At 40.0% G+C, this 22,072-nt stretch overlaps 3 protein-coding genes and 1 long non-coding RNA gene across 5 annotated transcripts in view; 2 read left to right on the top strand and 2 right to left on the bottom strand.

The window, feature by feature from the left end:
* hk1 (hexokinase 1) overlaps window positions 1-2,988 on the top strand; it is a 54,070-nt gene extending 51,082 nt beyond the window's left edge. For both annotated transcript variants that reach the window (XM_035793193.2, XM_035793203.2), the window contains one exon: window positions 223-2,988. In XM_035793193.2, the coding sequence (XP_035649086.1) occupies window positions 223-364 (142 nt within the window). In that variant the 3' untranslated portion in view covers window positions 365-2,988. The remainder of the gene's footprint in view (window positions 1-222) is intronic.
* Window positions 2,989-3,136: 148 nt separating this feature from the next.
* tacr2 (tachykinin receptor 2) lies at window positions 3,137-6,726 on the bottom strand. Its single transcript, XM_035793266.2, has 5 exons — window positions 5,839-6,726; window positions 4,520-4,714; window positions 4,174-4,324; window positions 3,712-3,908; window positions 3,137-3,512 (listed from the first exon to the last, which is right to left on the bottom strand). The coding sequence occupies exons 1-5, from the start codon at window positions 6,234-6,236 to the stop codon at window positions 3,314-3,316; spliced, it is 1,140 nt and encodes a 379-aa protein (XP_035649159.1). The 5' UTR covers window positions 6,237-6,726; the 3' UTR covers window positions 3,137-3,313.
* Window positions 6,727-7,559: 833 nt separating this feature from the next.
* On the bottom strand, window positions 7,560-9,927 carry LOC127910363 (uncharacterized). Its single transcript, XR_008074548.1, has 3 exons — window positions 9,808-9,927; window positions 8,825-8,934; window positions 7,560-7,792 (listed from the first exon to the last, which is right to left on the bottom strand). It is a non-coding gene; the product is annotated as an uncharacterized LOC127910363 (long non-coding RNA).
* tspan15 (tetraspanin 15) overlaps window positions 9,843-22,072 on the top strand; it is a 49,307-nt gene continuing 37,077 nt past the window's right edge. Inside the window, exon 1 of the mRNA XM_035793293.2 lies at window positions 9,843-10,060. Coding sequence (XP_035649186.1) covers window positions 9,977-10,060 — 84 coding nt within the window. The 5' untranslated portion in view covers window positions 9,843-9,976. The remainder of the gene's footprint in view (window positions 10,061-22,072) is intronic.

Below are 22,072 nucleotides of genomic sequence, written 5' to 3'. Positions count from 1 at the left end.
ACTGTGTGTTTCAAGTTGACAATGACGTTATGATGAATGTTGAGTATGTGCCAGGAATGGTTGTGTAGTTTATTGCAGTTGTAAAATATCTTCTTTCTATTATCTTTGATCAAGTACTACATCTGAATGGCTTCATTGATTTACATGTTCAGTGTAACAATAGTATGAACAAAGTCAAGTGTGTAAGTGAAACTATCCATGTCTTTTTCTATCCCTTCACAGCTTCTCAGGGATCATGCACCAGACAGTGAAACAGTTGGCCCCTAAGTGCAACGTCAACTTCCTTCTCTCTGAGGACGGGAGTGGCAAGGGTGCAGCCCTCATCACTGCTGTGGGCTGTCGCATGCGTGAGCAGAAGAGCTGAGTGTGTTTGGCTTAACCCCCTCTCCACTCCTCCTCCTCTTCTTTCTCTCCTTATAGTAGCATACCACTCTAGCAATAACACTTACAGTATTTTCCACTTAACCACTGCTTCAGAAACCAACTATTGTTAATCTGTGGTGGGCAGATCTCAAGGGCACCAATGACAGAACATTTACATGCTTTAAACAATTTCACTTCCTCACCTGCTATTACCAGCCGTTTGGTCTTTGTGTTGATCTGCTATTCCGTATGCAAGGAACTGGGCTCTTTGTTTGATTTCATCTTATTTGTGATGTTATAACACTGCTTTGGGCATTTGGGTATATGTATAATAGGAAATATTTCTGCTTTGAATGTTGTACCTGTATACCTTGCTCAGGTATATAAATGTAAATGTTATTTATTTGATTTTTTTATTGGGTGGATGTTTTGACATAATGAGTTGTAAGGGAGAATCATTGCAAGGTTAAGAAGTTATCTTGTGAAATCTGGTTTTTATTTTTAACTTGGCATTCTTCTTTAAGTGTTTCAAAGATATCAAATGTCACCCTTTTTGTATTTGCTTGATAGAATTTCTAGGGTTGTTATGAATGAACCATTGTTCCTTGACCTTTGAGTATATTTTCATTGTTCAAGGGTAGGCTGCTCACAAGCTCATTCAAAAGTAAATGCAGCCACGCTGTAGGATGCTTCCTCAATGCATTGCTTTGGCAGTCTTTGTGAAACCTCAGGCTGAGTCATGTTAAGGGCCAGATTCAATCAGAGCCTGCTGAAAATCAGATATCTAAAGCAACTGTATCAATATAACTGGCTTTTGTGAATAAGATAATGACTTGAATTCCAGCAGTGCACAATGTACAAAATAATATATTTATAACAGAATGAATGGAGCAAGATGTGTGTGAGCATATGTTTGTATACGGCAGTTGAATGTTCAACCTTACTGTAAGAAAAAACATTGCTATAAGATTATATAATAAATGCTTATCTTATTTAGTGTTAGAAATCTAGAATACAATTATTTTGTACAATCAGAGATGCACAAAACTGGTAAAAAGGATGCATTGGGATTCAATTGCATTTATTTTGATGTGCAACCAAATATAAAGTTGTTAGTCATCAGATAAAGACCTATTGTAAATAGCTTTTCAATAAAGGTCCACTTCCATTCTGAGGTTTTGTTCATGAAATGTTCCAGTGATAGTACAGTACATTAATAATATAGTATAAATTAAACAGTTAAGCCCCTGGACAAAGACGCTATGTTAGCAACAAGATTGTATGTTATATTGTGAAATCATTTCACCTACAATACTGTATGTCTGCACAGTCATGCAAAGCTACATATGTTTTTCATTTCAGTTATGGTAATGTTAAAATAACATTCTGCACATGAACGCAATGTTTTATGAAGAAATAACTTTAACAGTTATTGCCCTCATAAAGTAATTTATGAAATACACTGGCATTATGCAATTATCTTGAGATGGAAAGTCATCCGACCTGAGTTGTCTACACTGTTATCAAAATAGCCGTAATGAATTTCCAAAGTAGCCAGCACCAGCATATTACAATAATGCACAGCGTAACATTTTACAATACTTTAAATGTATCAATTCCTCAGTGGAGTGACTTTTCTATGCTACACTATATCAATATCAACTTTACAAAATACAACAATAAGCATGACCTACATCATGTGACACCATAGGTAGCAAAAAATGTAGTGAGATATAACTTTGACAATTACGTTTTTTGAGCACATCACAAGTCACAACATGAAAAAGAGTAGTCTAGGGCACAAATACAAAACTTAAATATGCACTGTGATATTTAACAAAGGCAACAGTTACCGCATATGACATTATCCTTTTTAAATTCACATGATTTGTTTTTGACTGTTTTCGTGTTCTAAACAATGTGTTGATAGTCTTTTTTCTGATTTCAGAGAACCATTGAATAATGTATACGGCTACTGTACTCCAGTACTATTTTAATTGGACCATCTTGCACTGGCAAACACTTGTTAAAGATTATTTTCAACATTTTACACCATAGCTGCCAACATGTGCACTATGGGACACTACAGCTATCCCATATACAGTACTAATCAAAGGTTTGAACACACCTACTCATTCTAGGGTTGAGAGAATTCCAAGTGTTCAAAGCTGTCATCAAGGCAAAGGGTGACTACTTTGAAGAATCTCAAATATAAAATATATATTTTACCACTTTTTTGATTACTACATGATTCCATGTGTGTTATTTCATAGTTTTGATGTCTTCACTATTATTATACAATGTAGAAAATAGTAAAAATAAAGGAAACCCCTTGAATGAGTAGGTGTGTCAACTTTTGAATGGTACTTTAACTCTTTCAACTCTTTTTAACTATTTTAATCCCCTTGCCACAAAACTATTAAAAGGTTGCCTCTTACAAGTCAAGTTCCGTTGTGTATGGATTTTGGTAACAGTTCTATTACTGTAGAAAAGATTGCAATATATTCTACTGGAGAACTAGGACTACAGTGGTAACATATTTCAGAGGTGAGCTGAAAAATAATCTGTGTAGTTTAAATATCACATAGAATTTGTGTACTATTAATAAAGTGTGTTAATGTATCAGTCTCTTATCAGTTACTTTATATTTCAGCAAATATTTACAAGTGGGTTCACTTGCATGTTTCACAATCTGGTCTACAAACACACAACATATACCAATATTATGCTAAAACAACACAAATAATATCACTACCTAAACACAGCAACATATAAGGCCTGGTGCTAATGCCATGGGAGTTCTCCTTCCCATTCTCCTGGAACCCATTCTCCTCCTGGATTAACAGTCATCTGTGAGGTATTTGGCGTGACTGAGTGACTGTACACAATCATAACATGATTTGTTTCACTTGACTTCTGCTAGCAACAGCTTGAGCATGTTCTCGTGTCCTTAGCTTTTCATGAGCTTGACTGTGGTGTGGTCATCATGTTGGGTGGAGTTATGGCGGACCACAGTGCCCTTGGTGTTCTCAGTGCGATAGCTGCGTGTCATCCTGAAGGTCTGTGTGTGCTGCAATTCCATCTTGTCTTCCTCCGACACCTTTATGAAGGGTAACCAGCTGAAAGCGTGACGGAACCCCGAGCGGAATCTAGAAAAAGAGATGCCAAAGGGAATATCAGCAAGATCACCAAGTTAGCCAGCTTACATTAATAAACATTCCGAAATTAACTATTGCTTTATTGCTTCATTAATAAAGTTCAACCTAAAAAGGTGGGTTGTAGGTTGTTGAATCAATAATATCATGCAACTGCCACAATATGAGTTTAGTGATGTCCCTCTGGGTTTACCTTTGGTTGAGGCAGCAGTAGATGATGGGGTTGTATATGGTGGAGCTCATGGCCAGCCAGAAGATGGCCAGGTATACCTGCTGGATGTACGTCTGCATGTAGATTTCCTTGTTGAAGCTGCCCAGGATGAAGTAGATGTGGTAGGGCAGCCAGCACAGGGCGAAGGTCATCACCACCACTATCATCATCTTCACCACCTACATGGAGCACAAAACATCACAACTCACTGAGACAGCCGAGCATCTCTGATGCCATGGCAACTATATGCACAAGACCTGGGTCTAAGCACTTGCTTTAGTGCAGCTCAAGCATATGAAGCATTTGTTTTTGGTATGTATTTGCAATGGCCATACTGGTGGAACACTGGACAAAATGCTTTCAGTAAATAGAGATACACATCAAAAAAAGCAGGTTCTTATAAACTGTTCAGTCAAAGCTTTGCATTAATATGACATAGCTGACCTTGCGTTTGGCCTGGATCTGATTCTGGTAGTGATCTGAGGCCTCCCCTGGTATCTCACCGCCCCACAGTGTCTGACCAATAAGGCTGTAGGTGATCAACATCACCAGCAGGGGGAGCAGGTAGATCAGTATGATCATAGCTATCTGGTATCTGTGAGACAGTAGGACATTGTTCAGGCTCAAGTATTCCAGACAGAATTATGTGATAATGTGCGCTTGGGCTTCGAACATGACATAACATTCATTTCTAACCATGAAAAAAAGAAGACACTTTGATCGATGTTGTCATTATAGCAACTACATCTAGACAGACACACTACTGGAAAAGGTACTGTGGGTGTCTCACGTGAGATGGTGTTTCCCACCATAGTCATCAGGCCAGTTGACCATGCAGATGGTCCGTGGTGGATAATGCTGGGTGACAGAGTAGTAGCATTGGGGGAAAGCCAGGGAGAATGCCACCGCCCAGATGAGACCAATCACAATCTTGGTGGATGTGGAGGACAGCCTTGGTTTCAAAGGGTAAATTATGGCCATGTATCTGTGCAAGAGAAACAAGCAAAAATCAGATACAGACAGAGATGTATAACAGTACATGTCATAGGCTGCTTAGAATGCTGAAGACTGAAATGTTCTGAAAACCATTGTGATGCTCACTCATCACAATCTCACGGTCATGATACGTAAATAGTAGTGCACTTTGCCGATAATCATTCTGTAATATATGAGTAGCTTTTGTTCATCAGAGCTTTGAAAACAGCAATGTCTACAATACAGTGGATTTTTTTTTACTCATTAAGATATATCGAATTGAATACAAAAAGGATGTGGTGCAGCAGGCAGAGTTATCCAGTTGTTAAAATGGAATATCTCATTGAATAGCATTCATATCATCGAAACATACACGCTGAGAGAGAGAGAGATGTAGAAAAGGTTCAGAGATTAAATGGGAATGTAACTAGGGCTCTATTAAATCCGCATCGCAGAAGTTCAGCTTTACAGCGTGATTGAAATTGAAAAGGCAATGTTCCCGCTTTAGCGGAGACTGCATTCACCGTAAACGCTGCATATGTTGGCTCAATCGTAAATTACCTTTACATTACTATCGCGGAACCCGTAACGCTTCAGCTTTACAGATAAACAGTAGGCTACGGACTCTATTCTATAGCTCCATAGGGATATACATAATAATATACGAATTGTCCTTATATCAACGGAATAGGTGGATTTAGGAAAACTAGCGCGCTCTTTTACCCGCACAGAAACTGACAGTGCAGACTTCACAGTGCATGTCTGTCACACACCCACACAAAAACATGTTGTAAGCGAATTCAATAATATAATAATTACAATGTATTGCACCATTAGGATGTACAGTGCCCAGTAGACTATATTTTAAAATAAATGTGAATATAAATTAGCGCATGTGATAATTATTGGATTATTGTCTACTTCAATGACAAGTAGCGTCATTACACATGTATCTGACTGATGCAGCCATTGTAGAGGTTGATATGATTATGTATTTGGAACGTTAAAGAAATCCCCCATGGTTTGAGTGAACATTTTTACTTTTGATGACCCTCAACAATTGTGTGTTCTCTACAGACTAGAGTATGCAGGCTATATCACATAATAGGAAGAAGGCTAGTTGTATGTTCTTACCTGTCAACCGCAATAGCTGCCATAGAGTAAATGCTTGAAAACATGGCTGTGATGGGATAGAAGTTCTGAAACCTACAGTATCCCAACCCGAAGTACCAGTCGTTGTGTATAGCATAAACAAAATTGAAGACAGTGTTAAAAGTAGCCATCGAAACGTCTGAGAATGCAAGATTTACTATAAAATAGTTAGTCACTGTCCTCATTCTTTTGTGCGCCAAAATTATCCAAATTACAGTGACATTTCCTGTGACAGACACAATCACTATCAGTGAATAAGCAATTGCCCACAGTGCCACTTGCCAATCCGGCTGTTCAAAACGATTGATGATGGTCTCGTTTCCATAATCCTGAAAATATATGGTTGTTGAGAGGTTGAGCGGTTTCGAAGTTGTATCCATCTCTACCTCAAGTTGCACAAAATAATTTTGGAAACAGCATTGGACAATTAATAATTAGTTCAGATGTCATCCTCGAGCACTTTGTCCTCTCCTTGAACAAAAACTACCCATTTCAGAACCATTAATATTTTGTTAAATCAGAGGACCCTCTCCAGCTATCTTCTGAGTAAAGGTAGCCCCGGCTGAAGCGGGCTCCATCCAACCTCTGGAGCCTTGCCAGTGGCGCGTGCGTAAAACTGAGCTGCTAGCAGTGGTTGGAGTGCTACGGTTTTGAAATGTGCGCAAGAGCCTACTAAAGTGTAGGGTTTGAGATTTCAGTATGATATAACATCTGCGAAAGTACAGGTGCGCACTTTCAACAATAACATCTGATTTTAGAAGTGATGTCAAAAACAAATAGCAAATATGGCCGCATGCAGCAGACTTCCAGAAACCTGCAGAACACAATGAAGCAAAGCAGGCACACACATAGGAGCAGGTTTGTGGAGTAACTGATTACATGTTATCAGTTACATGTAATATGATTACAAAAAACGGTAACTAATCTACTACATTGCCAGAAAAAAACAAACATTGTAAACAGATTACTAATAGTTTAGAAAAACTAGATGATTCATTCTTGGATTACTTATAAATTCAGAAATGATGTTTGCTGAAAAAAATACATCAATGACACCTTTCTATTTTCTCAATGATATTCAATTCACCATTAAAAAAAGGCACAAGTTTAAGTTTGTTCCACCAGAGTGAGTCTGACCACACTCCTTTCTGTCTTCTTCTGGGCTCCCGAGTGTGTCAGCGGGTGTGTCAACAGGGTACTGCATCTCACTGCTAGAGATGTCACTACAGACCGCGGTTCAATTCCAGGATGTATCACAACCGGCCGTGATTGAGAGTCCCATAGCGCAATTGGCCCAGCGTCGTTTGGCCGGGGTAGGCCTTCATTGTAAATAAGAATTTGTTCTTATCTGACTTGCCTCGTTAAATAAAGTTTAAAAAATAAAAAATAATAATGCTTCTTAAGGGGATAGTCATCCAAAAGTAAGTGAAATTAATCAGGTTACCTTACTGAGTTTGGGTAATCCAAAGTTTCCTTACTGATTACAATTTTGGATAGGCAACTAGTAACTCTAACAGATGAAATGTACAAATCAAAATGTATTGGTCTCTACATAGATTTGCATATGTTATCACAGATGCAGTGAAATGCTTGTGTTACTATCTCCAACAGTGCTGCATTACCTAGAAATAAAAAATAAAAATTTTAAATACACCATTTGTTTCAAAGAAATTCTGTATTTATATAGGATGAGCCATGACTAGAATACAGTATATACATATAAAGTGGGTGAAACAGTATGTAAACATTATTAAATTGACCAGGGAAGGGTACTGATGATTGTTTAACAGTCTGATGGGCTGGAGATAGAAGTTGTTTCTCAGTCTTATGGTCCCATCTTTGATGCACCTGTACTGTCTCCACCTTCTAGGTGGGTGAACAGGCCGTGGCTCAGGTGGCTGACATCCTTGATGATCTTATCCTTCCTGTGACAACCCTGGATATGAGTTAGTGAGTTAGTTAATCAATAAGGCCCGAGGGGGTGTGGTATATGTCCAATATACGACGGCCAAGGGAGTTGCATCATGCATAAGAACTGCCCTTAGCTGTGGTAAATTGGCAATATACCACAAACCACCAGCGGTGCCTTGTTGCTATCATAAAGTGGCTACCAATGTAATTGGAGAAGTAAAAATACATGTTTTGTCATACCTGTGGTGTATGGTCTGATACAGTATACCACGGCTGTCAGCCAATCAGTATTCAGGTCTCGAATGACCCAGTTTATAATTTATATTGGTCATATACCACACTCCCATGGGCCTTATTGCTTAAGTGTTTTATATAGAGGATGGAGAAATTGCATCAGTCTACAATGGGCTCTATCAGGAAAATGGCTCCATATAGCTGATAGGGGTCGAGAGGTTTAACCACAATGATGCCATGTGACCAAATATCAACACGCCCATGGGCTAATATTGCACTATTGATATACCAACTTGTCCATTGCAAATTGGACACTTAGTGATTTATTGCATTAGTGTAGCATTGATTGATATTGGAATATAAAAGTCTGAGAATTAGTACTATGGCCCAGTTGTTTTCAAAAGCTGAACATGATATCTGCATGCAGAGCAATGTCTACAATACAGCTGTATTTTTTTTACTCATTAAGATATCGAATTGAATACAAAAAGGATGTGGTGCAGCTTTAGGGGAATGATTATATATATATATATATATATATATATATATATATATAAATGAGAGAGAGAGAGAGAGAGAGAGAGAGAGAGAGAGAGAGAGAGAGAGAGAGAGAGAGAGAGAGAGAGAAAGAGAGAAAGAGAAAGAGAAAGAGAAAGAGAGATGTAGAAAGGTTCAGAGTCCATCACACTGACAACCACTCCCCAATGATTCAGGCTCAACATACCAGATATGTGCCATTCTATTTCAAGTGGCCTACCACAAGAAAACAACATCATACAGTATGTGGCAAGAAAAGGTTGAATGAAAGCTTCTTTCAACTTACTGTCTAAAATCAACAATATTAAATCCACTGTCTGGGTACAATCCAGGTACTCTCCCCACCTGAGACAAATACCAGCAAGCCAAATTAATCCAAATAGATTTGTAATGAATCTGCAGACAGGCAAAACATAAGGTTAGAATTGTTGAAATGTTCCATTGGTTCAGTAAAGACATCTTTCAGAGTACCTGGGCTAAAATCAATAAAAATTCCTTATATATTGTTTAGCCACATTGTGAAATTATTTTTTTATCTTTGAAAAGTAACTCTGCTGACATAATATTTTTTTTAAAGGCAGTACCTTTGTGCGTGAAGTTTTATGTTTTGGTTTCAAAATTCATAATAGAATCTAATGTTGCTACATTTGACATGGCCTACCCTACCACATTTGAGAGTACCCTATAGACAATCTTACAAATAACCACATCAATGATTGTATATTCTTCAAAATATAGGGTAAACAAGAAAACAAGGGAAGCAAGAATAACATTGGTATAGGCCTATATCAAAATCAGGTGTTGTATACAGTGTACCCTACATGTCCATATAAATTAATTATAAAATATTACCAGTAAATATGTTTGGTCTGTAATGTCAGAAATATATATATATTTGTTCATGGTGTAGCCTATGATTGCTTTTTGAATGTACCTTGTTTTAATGTGGATGCTTTCATTTCTAAATGGTAAAACATGTATGAAAATACACTCAAATTAAAAAAAAGCTGACATTCTGTACTGTCGCCTCATATAAAACAATTTCCCAATCCAAAACGCTGGAGTATGGAGACAAATGTAAAGTTTTAGCTTCACTGTCCAAATAAATACGTAGGCTATAACTCATTATGCCTGTATATGTGCATTTGATTTATGCATTGAATTTCTTCCAACAGTGAAACCAAAATAAAACTGAATTGATTGCCTTACTGAAATAGAGGAACAATCAGGAAACGCTAAAAATGTAACTTATGAAGTAAGCAAGCCTACCAAAATCAGAAGCCACAGTGGCATAAGTGCGCCATTCATTCCTCGCGGTGTCCTAATTGGGGCGTCTATCTATTCAGTCAAATAACTGATCAGACAGCACGAGGCGACGCGGTACAGAGTTCAAAGTGTGGGAGACGAGAAACAGGAAGTCCATCGTTAAGGATCAAACATGTCCAATGATGTTAGATATTGCGAGAGGTTCTCCTACGTTTTTCTGAAGTTTACCGTAATTGTATATGCAACTATCTTCTGGGTGAGTAGCCTATGCTTTAATATCCCTGTGTCGCCAAATAGATAACCAAGGCAGACTCGATGCAAATAACACACGGCGGATGAACAGACTCGCGCATTCCGGTAATTATCCCTTTCTGGTGTTTGTGACAAAAGGGTAATGATTAAATAGTGTAGCCTATTAGGATTTTTGATACGTTCTATTGAATCGACAGTTGCCAGATCTTGTAGCCCATAGATGGTGGATTTGGGGCTGGTGGTGGTTTGATAGGCATGGGTACGTATTTGCTACAGTGTTTACGTTTTTGCTGGTGGCTCACTCCTGAGTCCGATGGAATTCACATGTTACAGTGTGTGGCTTGGAAGGGCATCTGACAGTATAAGTGCTAATAAATGTAATGTCTGGATAATTAAACGACGTGTGAGAGGACCCAACAAATGCGACCCCATTGTGGGCAGGAGCGTGGATATAACTTTATAGTTCAAGTTATTTTTGTGCAACTGTTACTGTTTAACTGTTCTGTTGTGATGTCAACTTATTTTGTACACCCAATGATAGTCTGTAAAACTACTTTAGATACGTGTATGTGACAGTTTCTCAGGTAAAACATACACACTGTACAAAACCATTTGGAAAGAACAGGTGTTCCTTAAACGGACAAGGGCTGCGTATCAAACTCATAAGACACACCCTAAGCCACTTATCCTCTCCTTATGCCCTTATGGGAATCCCTGCGGCCATATTTGTCGTTGGTCCAAATGATTAGCCAAGCAAGGGAAGTTTGCGATGTAAGCCCTCGTTTTTAATGGAGTTTGGAGTGTACAATTATTTTCACTTCAGGGCCTGAAATGCCCCATAAATCAATTTGTGATGTCTGCTTGCTATCATACAGTAGGTGTATATTAATAATTTATATAGTTAATAAGTAGACATGCAGTCATTGACTGTAGCAGATGTAAAGCACCCACAAACTATCGGTGGCTTAAAACACAATCGTCTAGTGACTAATGTCCAAATAAGGCCAGTTCATTTTAAAATGAATTCCTCCTCCCTTGCCCTGCAAGTGTAAACTCATCAGATGTCATCAGAAGTGTCCACTTGCCCTGAGGGTGAAGCACAATATCGTTTGTGAACTGCAGCACCCCAAATGATTTGTTCTGGAATTCGAGTTTGTTGATTAGAGGCTGTGTATGTTTTGGTTCTGCAAAGCTGTGTCCATAACATTCAATAATCAATGTATTGCATTCATTCTTGCTCCATGTGATCAATTATCAGTTCTAAACATGTTTTTTCTCTCTTCTCTATGCTGCCTACAGCATGATCCAATTTGCCTGAGCGCATATACAGTGTATGACTGACTGGTTGGTTGGAGCACGTCACCGGAGGAGCGCATATTAATTCTGCTGTAGTATTCATTGCTGCCAGCAGGTCAAACAAAAGAATAAAATTAATGAGTCACTCAGAAAAAACTAACCATGACTCTCAAGTCAGTAAAAGCAGTTGTTCAAAACAAACAAATCGTTCAAGAACTGCAGATCACTAGATGGCAACAACTTTGTCTTTGATACAATTGTAACAGGCAGCCGATCCAAAGGGGTAGGCTTATTTCAGGTGACGTGAGAGCTGCCCTTGGGGCCACCAATGTAGAGCCGCTGAGCAAGAGTGCATCGGCCCAATGTGGGCAGCCAATGTTTTAACCCGCATTGGGCCCACATCGTGCCAATGTGAGTAAGTTTGCTGGGAAAAGATGGGCTTATTTCAGGCAAAGTGAGGGCTTCCCTCACCAGATATGGGCTGTCAACATTCGGCCAATACCTTTGGGGCCAATGTGGAGCCGATGGGCCAATGCGCCTTTACTCTATGTGGGCAGCCTATTTGGAGCCAATGTTTTAGCCCGCATTTACCCCACATTGTGGACATGTTTGCTGGAGAGTTATAGCGTAGAAGTTCTGTTTCAATTATTTGTTTCGACATCTCGGTGCGATTCACAGAATCTGGAAGATGCTCGAAGAACCAATCACACACGTCTGGCAGAGGCAGACCGGTCGAGTGGCTAATGAGGTGAGCCTCTCCCCTCATACTAAAGAGCCACTCGCCTGTCATTCTCAGCTCTCCTCAGCATGACTTGATTTGTTTTCTGGTTCAACTGTTCACAGGTGTTCCACATGGTTATGCCACCGAGCGCAGGTTTTTCAGCTTACGTCTTGTTGGGTGACTTTACCGAAAAGGAACGTTTTTGCTTTGGCTAATTAGCGGTTTCTTCCCTTTTGTCTCCTGTGGTTGCTAGCTTCACACAGCTATCTACTAAGCCTTTTTAAGCTTAGCTGCAAGGTTAAGTTAACCTGGCTAGCTATCCTACTGAGTATCTTTTCTACCTGGAAGGGTAGAATTACTAGCTCACTCTCTTGTTTAGGTCAACTTACTAGCATGCCACGTTGACTAGACCGACCGTCCTAGCTTCACTACTTATCAGTCGGGAGCCACACTTTTGTTCGTCCCAAGACGAACATAGCCAAAGAAAGTTAGCCCTAACATTGTGCTAACTAGCTACTAACCCACGAAGCAAACGCTAGCTATGTTCACATTGTTGAATGATTAGCTTCTCTGTCTAACACTGTGCTAACATTCTACCGTCTAGACTTCACTGCGCATTCTTTGGTACATACTGTACTCTGTTGAGGCCTCTGAGGGTTGATGCGTTGAGACTACAGGGCTCCAGAGAGCATGTGTGATACAGGAATTGGCCAATTCCCGCTGTGAGATATCAAAACAAATCATTGAAATAAATAAAGGTTACTTGCATAACCCCGGTTCTCTGATATTATGAGTGAGATACCGCACCACATTCCCCTACTCGCCACATTGTGCGGAAGTTCAGCATCCTCGAGAATGACCAGGGGGCGGGCTCTGACAAACATGTGATTTGGTTCTTAGAGATTTTGTGAATCCCACTGTTATATTCATAATATCAGAGATCCGGGGTTACGCTAGTAACATTATGACAGGGTTCCCCAACTGTCGGTCCTCGGGCTGAATTTGGCCAGCGGGTGATTTAAAAGTTTTGAGCAAAAAAAACAAGTTATTATTTGTTGGACATGACTGTAGAAGCAACAGGAAATCGACTCCCAAGTGATTTTTAATTAAGAAATCTCTTCCCAATATTCCCACGCATACTGTAAGAGACAAATGTGATTGCATACAAGCATAAGCAAGGTTTGAAATTGTTGTAGTCAAGCATGTTTCGATGGTCCTCCCGAGTGGCACAGCGGTCTAAAGTACTGCATCACAGTGCTTGAGACGTCACTACAGACCCCGGGCTGTGTCACAGCCGGCCGTGACCGGGAGACCCATGTGGTGGCGCACAATTGGCCCAGTGTCCGAGTTAGGGGAGGGTTTTGTCTTTGGAAAGTATTCAGACCCATTTTCCCAAATTTTGTTACGTTACAGCATTATTCTAAAATTAATTAAATTGAAGAGAAATTCTCAGCAACACAATACCCATAATGAAAAAAGCTAAGAGGTTTTTAGATTTTTTTGCACATTTTGTAAACCTAAATGGATACCTTATTTACATAAGTATGTAGACCCTTTGCTATGAGACTTGAAATTAAGCTCAGGTGCATCCTGTTTCCACTTATCATACTTGAGCTCTTTCTACTACTTGATTGTAGTCTACCTGTGGTAAATTCAATTGATTGGACATGATTTGGTAAGGCACACAAATGTCTAAGGTCCCACAATGCATGCCAGAGTAAAAAGCCATGAGGTCAATGGAATTGTCCGTTGAGCTCTGAGACAGGATTGTGTCGGCACAGATCTGGAGAAGGGTACCAAAAAATGTCTGCAGCATTAAAGGTCCCTAAGAGCACTGTGGCCTCCATCATTCTTAAATGTAAGAAATCAAATCAAATGTATTTATATAGCCCTTCGTACATCAGCTGATATTTCAAAGTGCTGTACAGAAACCCAGCCTAAAACCCCAAACAGCAAGCAATGCAGGTGTAGAAGCACCTGAAGTTTGGAACCACCAAGACTCTTTCTAGAGCTGCCCGCCTGGCCAAACTGAGCAATCGGAGAAGGGCCTTTTTGTTAGGGAGGTGACGAGAAACCGGTGGTCACTCTGACAGAGCTCCAGAGTTCCTTGGAGATGGTTGTCCTCCTGGAAGGTTCTCTCATCTCTGCAGCACTCCACCAATCAGGCCTTTATGGTAGAGTGACCAGACGGAAGCCACTCCTCAGTAAAGGGCACATGACAGCCGCTTGGAGTTTGCCAAAAAGCACCTAAAGACTCTCAGACCATGAGAAACCAAATTCTGATGAAACCAAGTTTGATGTCTTTGACCTGAATGCCAAGCATCACATCTGGAGGAAACCTGGCACCATCCCTACAGGGAAGCATGGTGGTGGCAGCATCATGCTGTGGGGATGTTTTTCAGCGGCAGGGACTGGGAGACTAGTCCGGATCGAGGGGAAAGATAAATGGAGAGATCCTTGATGAAAACCTGCTCAGGACCTCAGACCGGGATGAAGGTTCACCTTCCAACAGGACGACGACCCAAGGCACACATCCAGGACAACGCAGGAGTTGCTTTGGGACAAGTCTCTGAATGTCCTTGAGTGTCCCAGCCAGAGCCTGAACTTGAACCCGATTGAACATCTCTGGAAAATCTGAAAATAGCTGTGCAACAACACTCCCCAGACATCCTGACAGGGATAGAGGGGATCTGCAGAGAATAAGGGGAGACTCTCCAAAAACAGGTGTGCCAAGCTTGTAGCGTTATACCCAAGAAGACTCAAGGTTGTAATCACTGCCATTTATTGTAATAATAAAATTCTTATAAACCTGATTTTGCTTTGTCATTTATGGGGTATTATGATGAGGGGGAAAAATATATATACATTTTAAAATAAAGCTGTAACCTAACAAAATGTGGAAAAAGTCAAGGGGTTTGAATACTTTCTGAAGGCACAGTCCAAACTTTTCACTGGTACACCACTTCATTCCAGGGTTTTATTTTTACCATCGTATAATAATAGTGAAGACATTAACTATGAAATAACATGTATGGTATCATGTAGTAACCAAGAAAGTTTTAAACAAATCAAAATTCATTTTAGATTTGAGATACTTCATAGTCGTCACCCTTTGCCTTGATGACAGCTTTGCATACCTAAAGATGTTTAGAGGTGCTTCAGGGTCAACCCTGAAGAAGGCACTGCGTGCCGAAACGTTGGTTGGGAGCATATTTAGTTTGCGACTTTCTTTTTATACTGTTGATCAGAGGGAAACATGACGACCACAGGGGTTTGGCAAATATTTTGGTAAAGGATTACCTACATAACACATTCATAATGAGATGTTAACAGAAGTCAACAACCACAAGTGGATTATTGCCTGTTTTGCCGCTGTTAACATAAGCATGTACCGCTTATGAATGTGTGGGTCAAACGTGTTATGTAGTAGGTAGCCTACCCTTCAAGTGTAGCGTCACCAGTATTTTGGCAGGTTGTTCCAAGCCAACATCTCTTGTTACCAATCTCGGTTGATTGAAGACCGAGCAAACACTATCACAGGCTTTGCTATCACTGATACTTTTTTTGAGATTTTGGCTTGGAACAACCTGACAAGTTTGAGCAGCAAAGTCTGTGATAGTTGCTAGAAGACAGAGTAAAGACTTCCTGAACCAAGATTGATATGAGAACCAATATTTCATGACAGTCTAATCAGTAGAACATAAAGTGTATTTCTTGATTGAAAGAAAGTGGAGTTTGTTGCCAAAGTTAAGCAAGTTGGTTGGAAATATTTTTATTTATTTATTGTACACAAATTATATTTTCAACAAATCAAACGGTTGTGCTTTGTTTAACGGAATTACTCTAAGGGACTGTATTCAGTGATGGATTCACCCATTGTTGTGCTTTTGAGTGTTTGGAAAATAGTTTTAAAGCATATTTCACGCATGAAATTTTAACATCTCACTGTTTATGCATTTGCATTCCTATAGAGCATGGGTGTCAAACTCTGGCCCGTGTGCCAAATTTGGCCCGCGGGGTAATTATATTTGGCCCGCGAGACAATACCAAATTACTACTAGAGCTGGCCCGCCGGTATTATACAGCGCATTCACCACTAATACTACGAATCCCATAATGCTCTGCTGTTTTCGCACGCCAATCAGGACAGGACCCAGAAACGCTCTCTCCTCTGTGACAGTAGTCATAGCAACATAGACGCTACAACTCTCAGCGAGCTAACCCTTCCCAAAAATGGCGAAAAGAAAGGCAGAAAACAGGAGCTTTCTGGACAAGTGGGAGGCAGAATATCTGTTTACATATGTAAAAGACAAACTTGTTTGTGGAGTCAACGTGGCTGTAAGTAAGGAGTACAACATTAGACGACACTATGAAACGAAACACCATGACAAATACAAGGAACTGGACATGACTCAAAGGAGACAGAAAGTAGAGGAGATGAAAAGAAGTTTGGTTTCACAACAGAATATGTTTAAAAAAGCCACATCACAAAGCGAGGCTGCTGTAAAGGCTAGTTATATAGTGGCAGCAGAGATCGCAAAATCAGCCCGGCCCTTTAATGAGTGAGAGTTCATGAAAAAGTGCATGATGAAGGTTTGTGACCTCGTATGCCCAGAGAAAAAAACAATCATTTTCAAACGTGAGCCTGAGCAGGAACACAGTAGCTGATCGCACATGTGATCTTGCCACCAATCTGTTTGACCAGCTGATGGAAAAGGGAAAAGATTTTGTTGCGTTCTCCCTCGCTGTGGATGAGAGCTGTGACGCATCTGATACTGCTCAGCTGTCAGTCTTCATCCGTGGAGTGGACTCAAATCTGTGTGTTACGGAGGAGCTATTAGGATTCAAATCAATGCATGGCACAACCACAGGAAAGGAAATCTTTGAGGAGGTTTCCAAATGTGTAACTGAAATAAAGCTGCCGTGGGATAAACTCGTTGGATTAACGACAGATGGTGCGCCAGCGATGTGCGGTAAAAAGAGTGGACTGGTGGGCATGGTTCGGGAGAAGATGCGGGAAGAGAACTGTGCAGGTGAGCTAACTGTTTACCACTGCATCATACATCAGGAAGCACTGTGTGCCAAAGCCCTAAAGATGGAACATGTTATGACCACAGTAACACAGGTAGTTAACTTTATAAGAGCCAAAGGTCTAAATCACCGCCAGTTTAAATCTTTTCTGGAGGAGTGTGGTTCGGAATACGCAGACGTGCCGTATCACACAGAGGTGAGATGGCTAAGCAGAGGAAAAGTACTGAACAGATGTTTCGAGCTGCGTGAGGAAATATGTCAATTCCTGGAAACCAAAGGGAAGGATACAGCAGAGCTCCGGGAGCAAAAGTTCCTGTGTGAGCTGGCCTTTCTCTGTGACATCTCGAGCCATCTCGATGCGCTGAACCTGCAGCTTCAGGGGCGGGGGCGCATCATCACAGACATGTATGCTGCAGTGAGGGCCTTCAAAACTAAACTGTGCCTGTGGGAGAATCAGATGCTGCAAGGAAACCCTTGCCATTTTCCCTGCTGCCAATCCATAAAAGCGCAGATCTCTACCGCCGAGTTCCCATGCGCACAGTTTGCTGAAAAACTCAGTGTTCTCGCCGCTGAGTTTAGCCGGCGATTTGCCGACTTCGATGCCCAGAAATGCAAGTTTGAACTGCTTAGTAATCCCTTCGCAGTTGATGTGGGAAATGCACCAACCAACATCCAAATGGAGCTGATTGAACTCCAGTGCAACGACACGCTGAAGTCAAAGTATGATGCTGTGGGCGCCGCACAGTTTCCACGGTTCATCCCTGACACAATGCCTCAGCTCCGCACCCAAGCTGCTCAGATGCTCTCCATGTTCGGCAGCACTTATCTATGCGAGCAACTTTTCTCCTCGATGAAGATGACCAAAACAACTCACAGGAGACGTCTGACTGATGAACATCTTCGCTCGATACTGAGGATTTCTTCAGCTCAGAGCTTGAGCCCAGACATTGATGAACTAGCATCCAAGAAGAGATGCCAGGTATCTGGCTTGGGCACATCAGATTAGACCAGTGTGCAATAATTAACGTTTTCTTTATGCACTTTTTCTTGCTACAAGGCATGGGCTTGAATGGTTGATTGATTTATTATCATTTTATTTGTAAAATTATTAGCCAGTGGAAAAAGTTGATTTTGGTATTTAAATCAGAAGGCTGCAAATAGAAAAGAGGCATACAATTTTTATTTAAATTTTATTTATTTAATAAATGAATGCCATTGTGTTTTTTTTCATTTGAAATTCGATTTTGCATGTCTCCACTATTAAATTATATATTGTATGGTAATAAGCGATGCTTGTTCCATATTCAATGTTAAAGCAAAACTTGTTTGGGTCCATATTAAAAGGTTAATTTGTTCAATGTTGGCCCGTGACTTTGTTCAGGTTTTACATTTTGTCCCACTGGGTATTTGAGTTTGACACCCCTGCTATAGAGCTACCAACAAACTTATAAGTGTACTGGTCTCAGACTTACAGTTGAAGTTGAAAGTTTACATACACTTAGGTTGGAGTCATTAAAACACGTTTTTCAACCACTCCACAAATTTCTTGTTAAGAAACTATAATTTTGGCAAGTTTCTACTTTGTGCATGACACAGGTAATTTTTCCAACAATTGTTTACAGACAGATTATTTCACTTAATTCACTGTAACACAATTCCAGTGGGTCAGAAGTTTACACACACTAAGTTGACTGTGCTTTTAAACGGCTTGGAAAGTTCCAGAAAATGTTATGGCTTTAGAAGCTTCTGACTAATTTACATTTTTAGTCAATTTGGAGGTGTACCGGTGGATGTATTTCAAGGCCTACCTTCGAACTCAGTGCCTCTTTGCATACTCTTTGTCATACCACTAATGAAGGAGACTCATTCTGTCTCCTAGAGATGAACATACTCTGGTACGAAAAGTGCAAATCAATCCCAGAACAACAGCAAAGGACCTTGTGAAGATGCTGGAGGAAACCGGTACAAAAGTATCTATCTATCCATAGTAAAACGAGTCCTATATCGACATATCCTGAAAGGCCGCTCAGCAAGGAAGAAGCCACTGCTCCAAAACCGCCATTAAAAAAGCCAGACTATGGTTTGCAACTGCACATGGGGACAAAGATGGTACTTTTTTAAGAAATGATCCTCTGGTCTGATGATACAAAAATAGAACTGCTTGGACATTATGACCAACATTATGTTTGGAGAAAAAAGGGGGTTGCTCGCAAGCCAAAGAACACCATCCCAACCGTGAAGCACAGGGGTGGCAGCATCATGTTGTGGGGGTGCTTTGCTGCAGGAGGGACTGGTGCACTTCACAAAATCTATGGCATCGTGAGGCAGAAAAAAAGTCAGGAGTAAAGCTTGGTCTTCCAAATGGACAATGACCCCCAAGCATACTTCCAAAGTTGTAGAAAATGGCTTAAGGACCACAGTCAAGGTATTGGAGTGGCCATCACAAAGCCCTGACCTCATCCTATAGAAAGTTTGTGGGCAGAGCTGAAAAATTGTGTGCGAACAAGGAGGCCTACAAACCTGACTCAGTTACACCAGCTCTGTCAGGAGAACTGGGTCAAAATTCACCCAACTTATTGTGGAAGGCTACCTGAAACATTTGACCCAAGTTAAACAATTTAAAGGCTTTGCTACCAAATACTAATTGATTGTATGTAAACTTCTGACCCACTGGGAATGTGATGAAAGAAATAAAAGCTTTAATAAATCATTCTCACTATTATTCTGACATTTCACATTCTTAAAATAAAGTGGTGATCCTAACTGACCTAAAACAGGTATTTTTTACTAGGATTAAATGTCAGGAATTGTGAAACTGAGTTTAAATGTATTTGGCTAAGGTGTATGTAAACTTCTGATTTCAACTGTAAGTGAAGTGTCTCCCTCCCTACAAGCTCATAATGTTCTTGTACAGCAGGGCATTGTGTGCTTGTTAAGGCCAGGAACAGCAGTGTTATGATTCTCGCTGCTCCCTGACAAAAGAACATCCACCAGAGAACATGTTAGAAGCCATCATTGTGAACATAAACAAAAGGCTGCATGTACCTCCCACATTGGTGAGAAAACAATCTGTTGGATTTCTGTCAGGTATGACTGTCCGCTGGTTCTACGGTATTGGTTTATTCACAAGGCACCAGAGTGTGTGCATGAATAGTGGCAGGTAGGGTTGTACTGCATTTGTATAGACTTTATATTTTATTTTATAGAAACATGCTGCAATCCAGCTTTATAAATTTAAAAAAGTTATATTCACTGTCATTGTTTTCTGCTTCCAATAAGTTGATGCAGATATCAAATAATTTGCCATAGGAAAGAATTGTGAAATAGATTCAGACCACAAAATCAGTCTGAATGTGCACTACTACTACCACAGAGTCATGTCAATGTGCTGGCCAGATCCTTGCAATGTCTGGATCCAATCAGCAATACCAGATAGGTATTTGTTTATGGACTATGTGGTATTGTTTTTATAAAACAGACAGTATCTGCTGAACTACTATACTTGAATATAGTCTTTTTTTAAATAAATTTGAATATAGTCATCTGTATTTTACATGTGACCCAGAATACTGTATTAAATAAGCGAAAAGGTGAATTCGTTTTTATGCAGGTTTTTAATTTAAGGATTTGACATGCTTGTCTGATCCACATGTAATTTAACGGTACAGTACCGGCCACTGGTTGCAGTATACAACAATAAGTTAATGTATTTTTACTGCTGAATTTCCTGTAATTTTAAGATACACTACCAAAACCTGATTGCAGTGAAAATACAGTAAATATACAAGTTACTGTATTTTAAGTTTATGGTGTTTATTGCTGTAAAATGACAGTATGCTGCTGTATTTTGATTACTTGGGACTCAACTTCACATGGAATTTAAACTCTCAGCATCTTGTTTGCTAGCAATCTGACTTTTCAAAGAGCTGTATTTTAATTTCATCCAACAAATTTAAACACCTGCAGTTTGCTAAATGGTATTGGCACTTGGTTGAGAACCCGGTGCTATGGTCAGATGACCTGAAAAGAGCTCTTTGGCAATGCACACCAGTGGTGGGTTTGGTATCAAAATAAGGATGCCTACGCAGAAAATAACCCCATACATACTGTAAAGGTATCTTTGATATGGGGCTATTTTGCTTCCGCTGGTCCTGGGGGACCTTGTCAAGGATTTGGATCAAGGATCATCATAAACTTGACAGAGTACCAGGATGTTTTAGCCAAAAACCTGGTTGCCTCTGCCAGGAAGCTGAAACTTTGTCACAAGTGGATCTTCCAGCAAGACAACAATCCCAACCACACATCAAAATATGAATTAACCATAAAATCTAAATTTTGCAATGGTCATCTTGAATTAAACCCCATTGAAACTCTGTGGAAAAGATTCTGTATGGAAAAATGGTCCAAGACCCCCCATGTCTTCTCCAATCTCATAAAACATTTTAGAAAAAGGCTCAGTGCCATTATCCTCGGAAGGTGAGGTATTAAAAACAGAGGAGACAATGATTTTAACCCATCTTTTAGAAAAATGTTTTAAATAACTTGTTATACCTATACAATTTCTCAGATATGTTTAACAGAACTTAATTTAAAAAAAATTGAGCATATAGCTCATCTTTATCAAGGGTGCCAATATTTTAGGACTTTTTTATTTTTTTTTAATTTTTTTTAAGATGAGTTTGCCTAGAAACCACCGCTCCCTCCATTTGGACTGGTATCAAGTGATCAAAAAGCCTTGTAATTTCCTGTGTAGGCCTACCGTATCAGTCACAGTTCAGAACACAGTGCTGCCTCATAGCTGCTTGGTGTCTCTTTTAATTACATATCCACCTGTGACATCAGAGCAGTCTGTCACGATCTCAGAGCCAATTCTTTTTGCAATAAAAACCTCTGTCAGAGGTGTGCACAATAGGTTTCCTTGAACTACTCCCAAAGCCAGAAATCTCTGCATTGGTGTTTGAAGAGAAA

Source organism: Oncorhynchus keta, chromosome 2 (genome assembly GCF_023373465.1).
Source record: "Oncorhynchus keta strain PuntledgeMale-10-30-2019 chromosome 2, Oket_V2, whole genome shotgun sequence".
Lineage (NCBI taxonomy): Eukaryota > Metazoa > Chordata > Actinopteri > Salmoniformes > Salmonidae > Oncorhynchus > Oncorhynchus keta.
The sequence above is the reverse complement of the archived record's forward strand: the minus strand, read 5'-3'. Positions and strand labels throughout refer to the sequence as shown.

Coding starts and splice junctions, on each gene's coding strand:
- tacr2 (XM_035793266.2), bottom strand. CDS start 6,236: ATGGATACAACTTCGAAACCGCTCAACCTCTCAACAACCATATATTTT. Junction 4,715..5,838: donor GCAGCTATTGCGGTTGACAG/GTAAGAACATAC, acceptor TCTCTTGCACAG/ATACATGGCCATAATTTACC. Junction 4,325..4,519: donor GGTGGGAAACACCATCTCAC/GTGAGACACCCA, acceptor ACTGTCTCACAG/ATACCAGATAGCTATGATCA.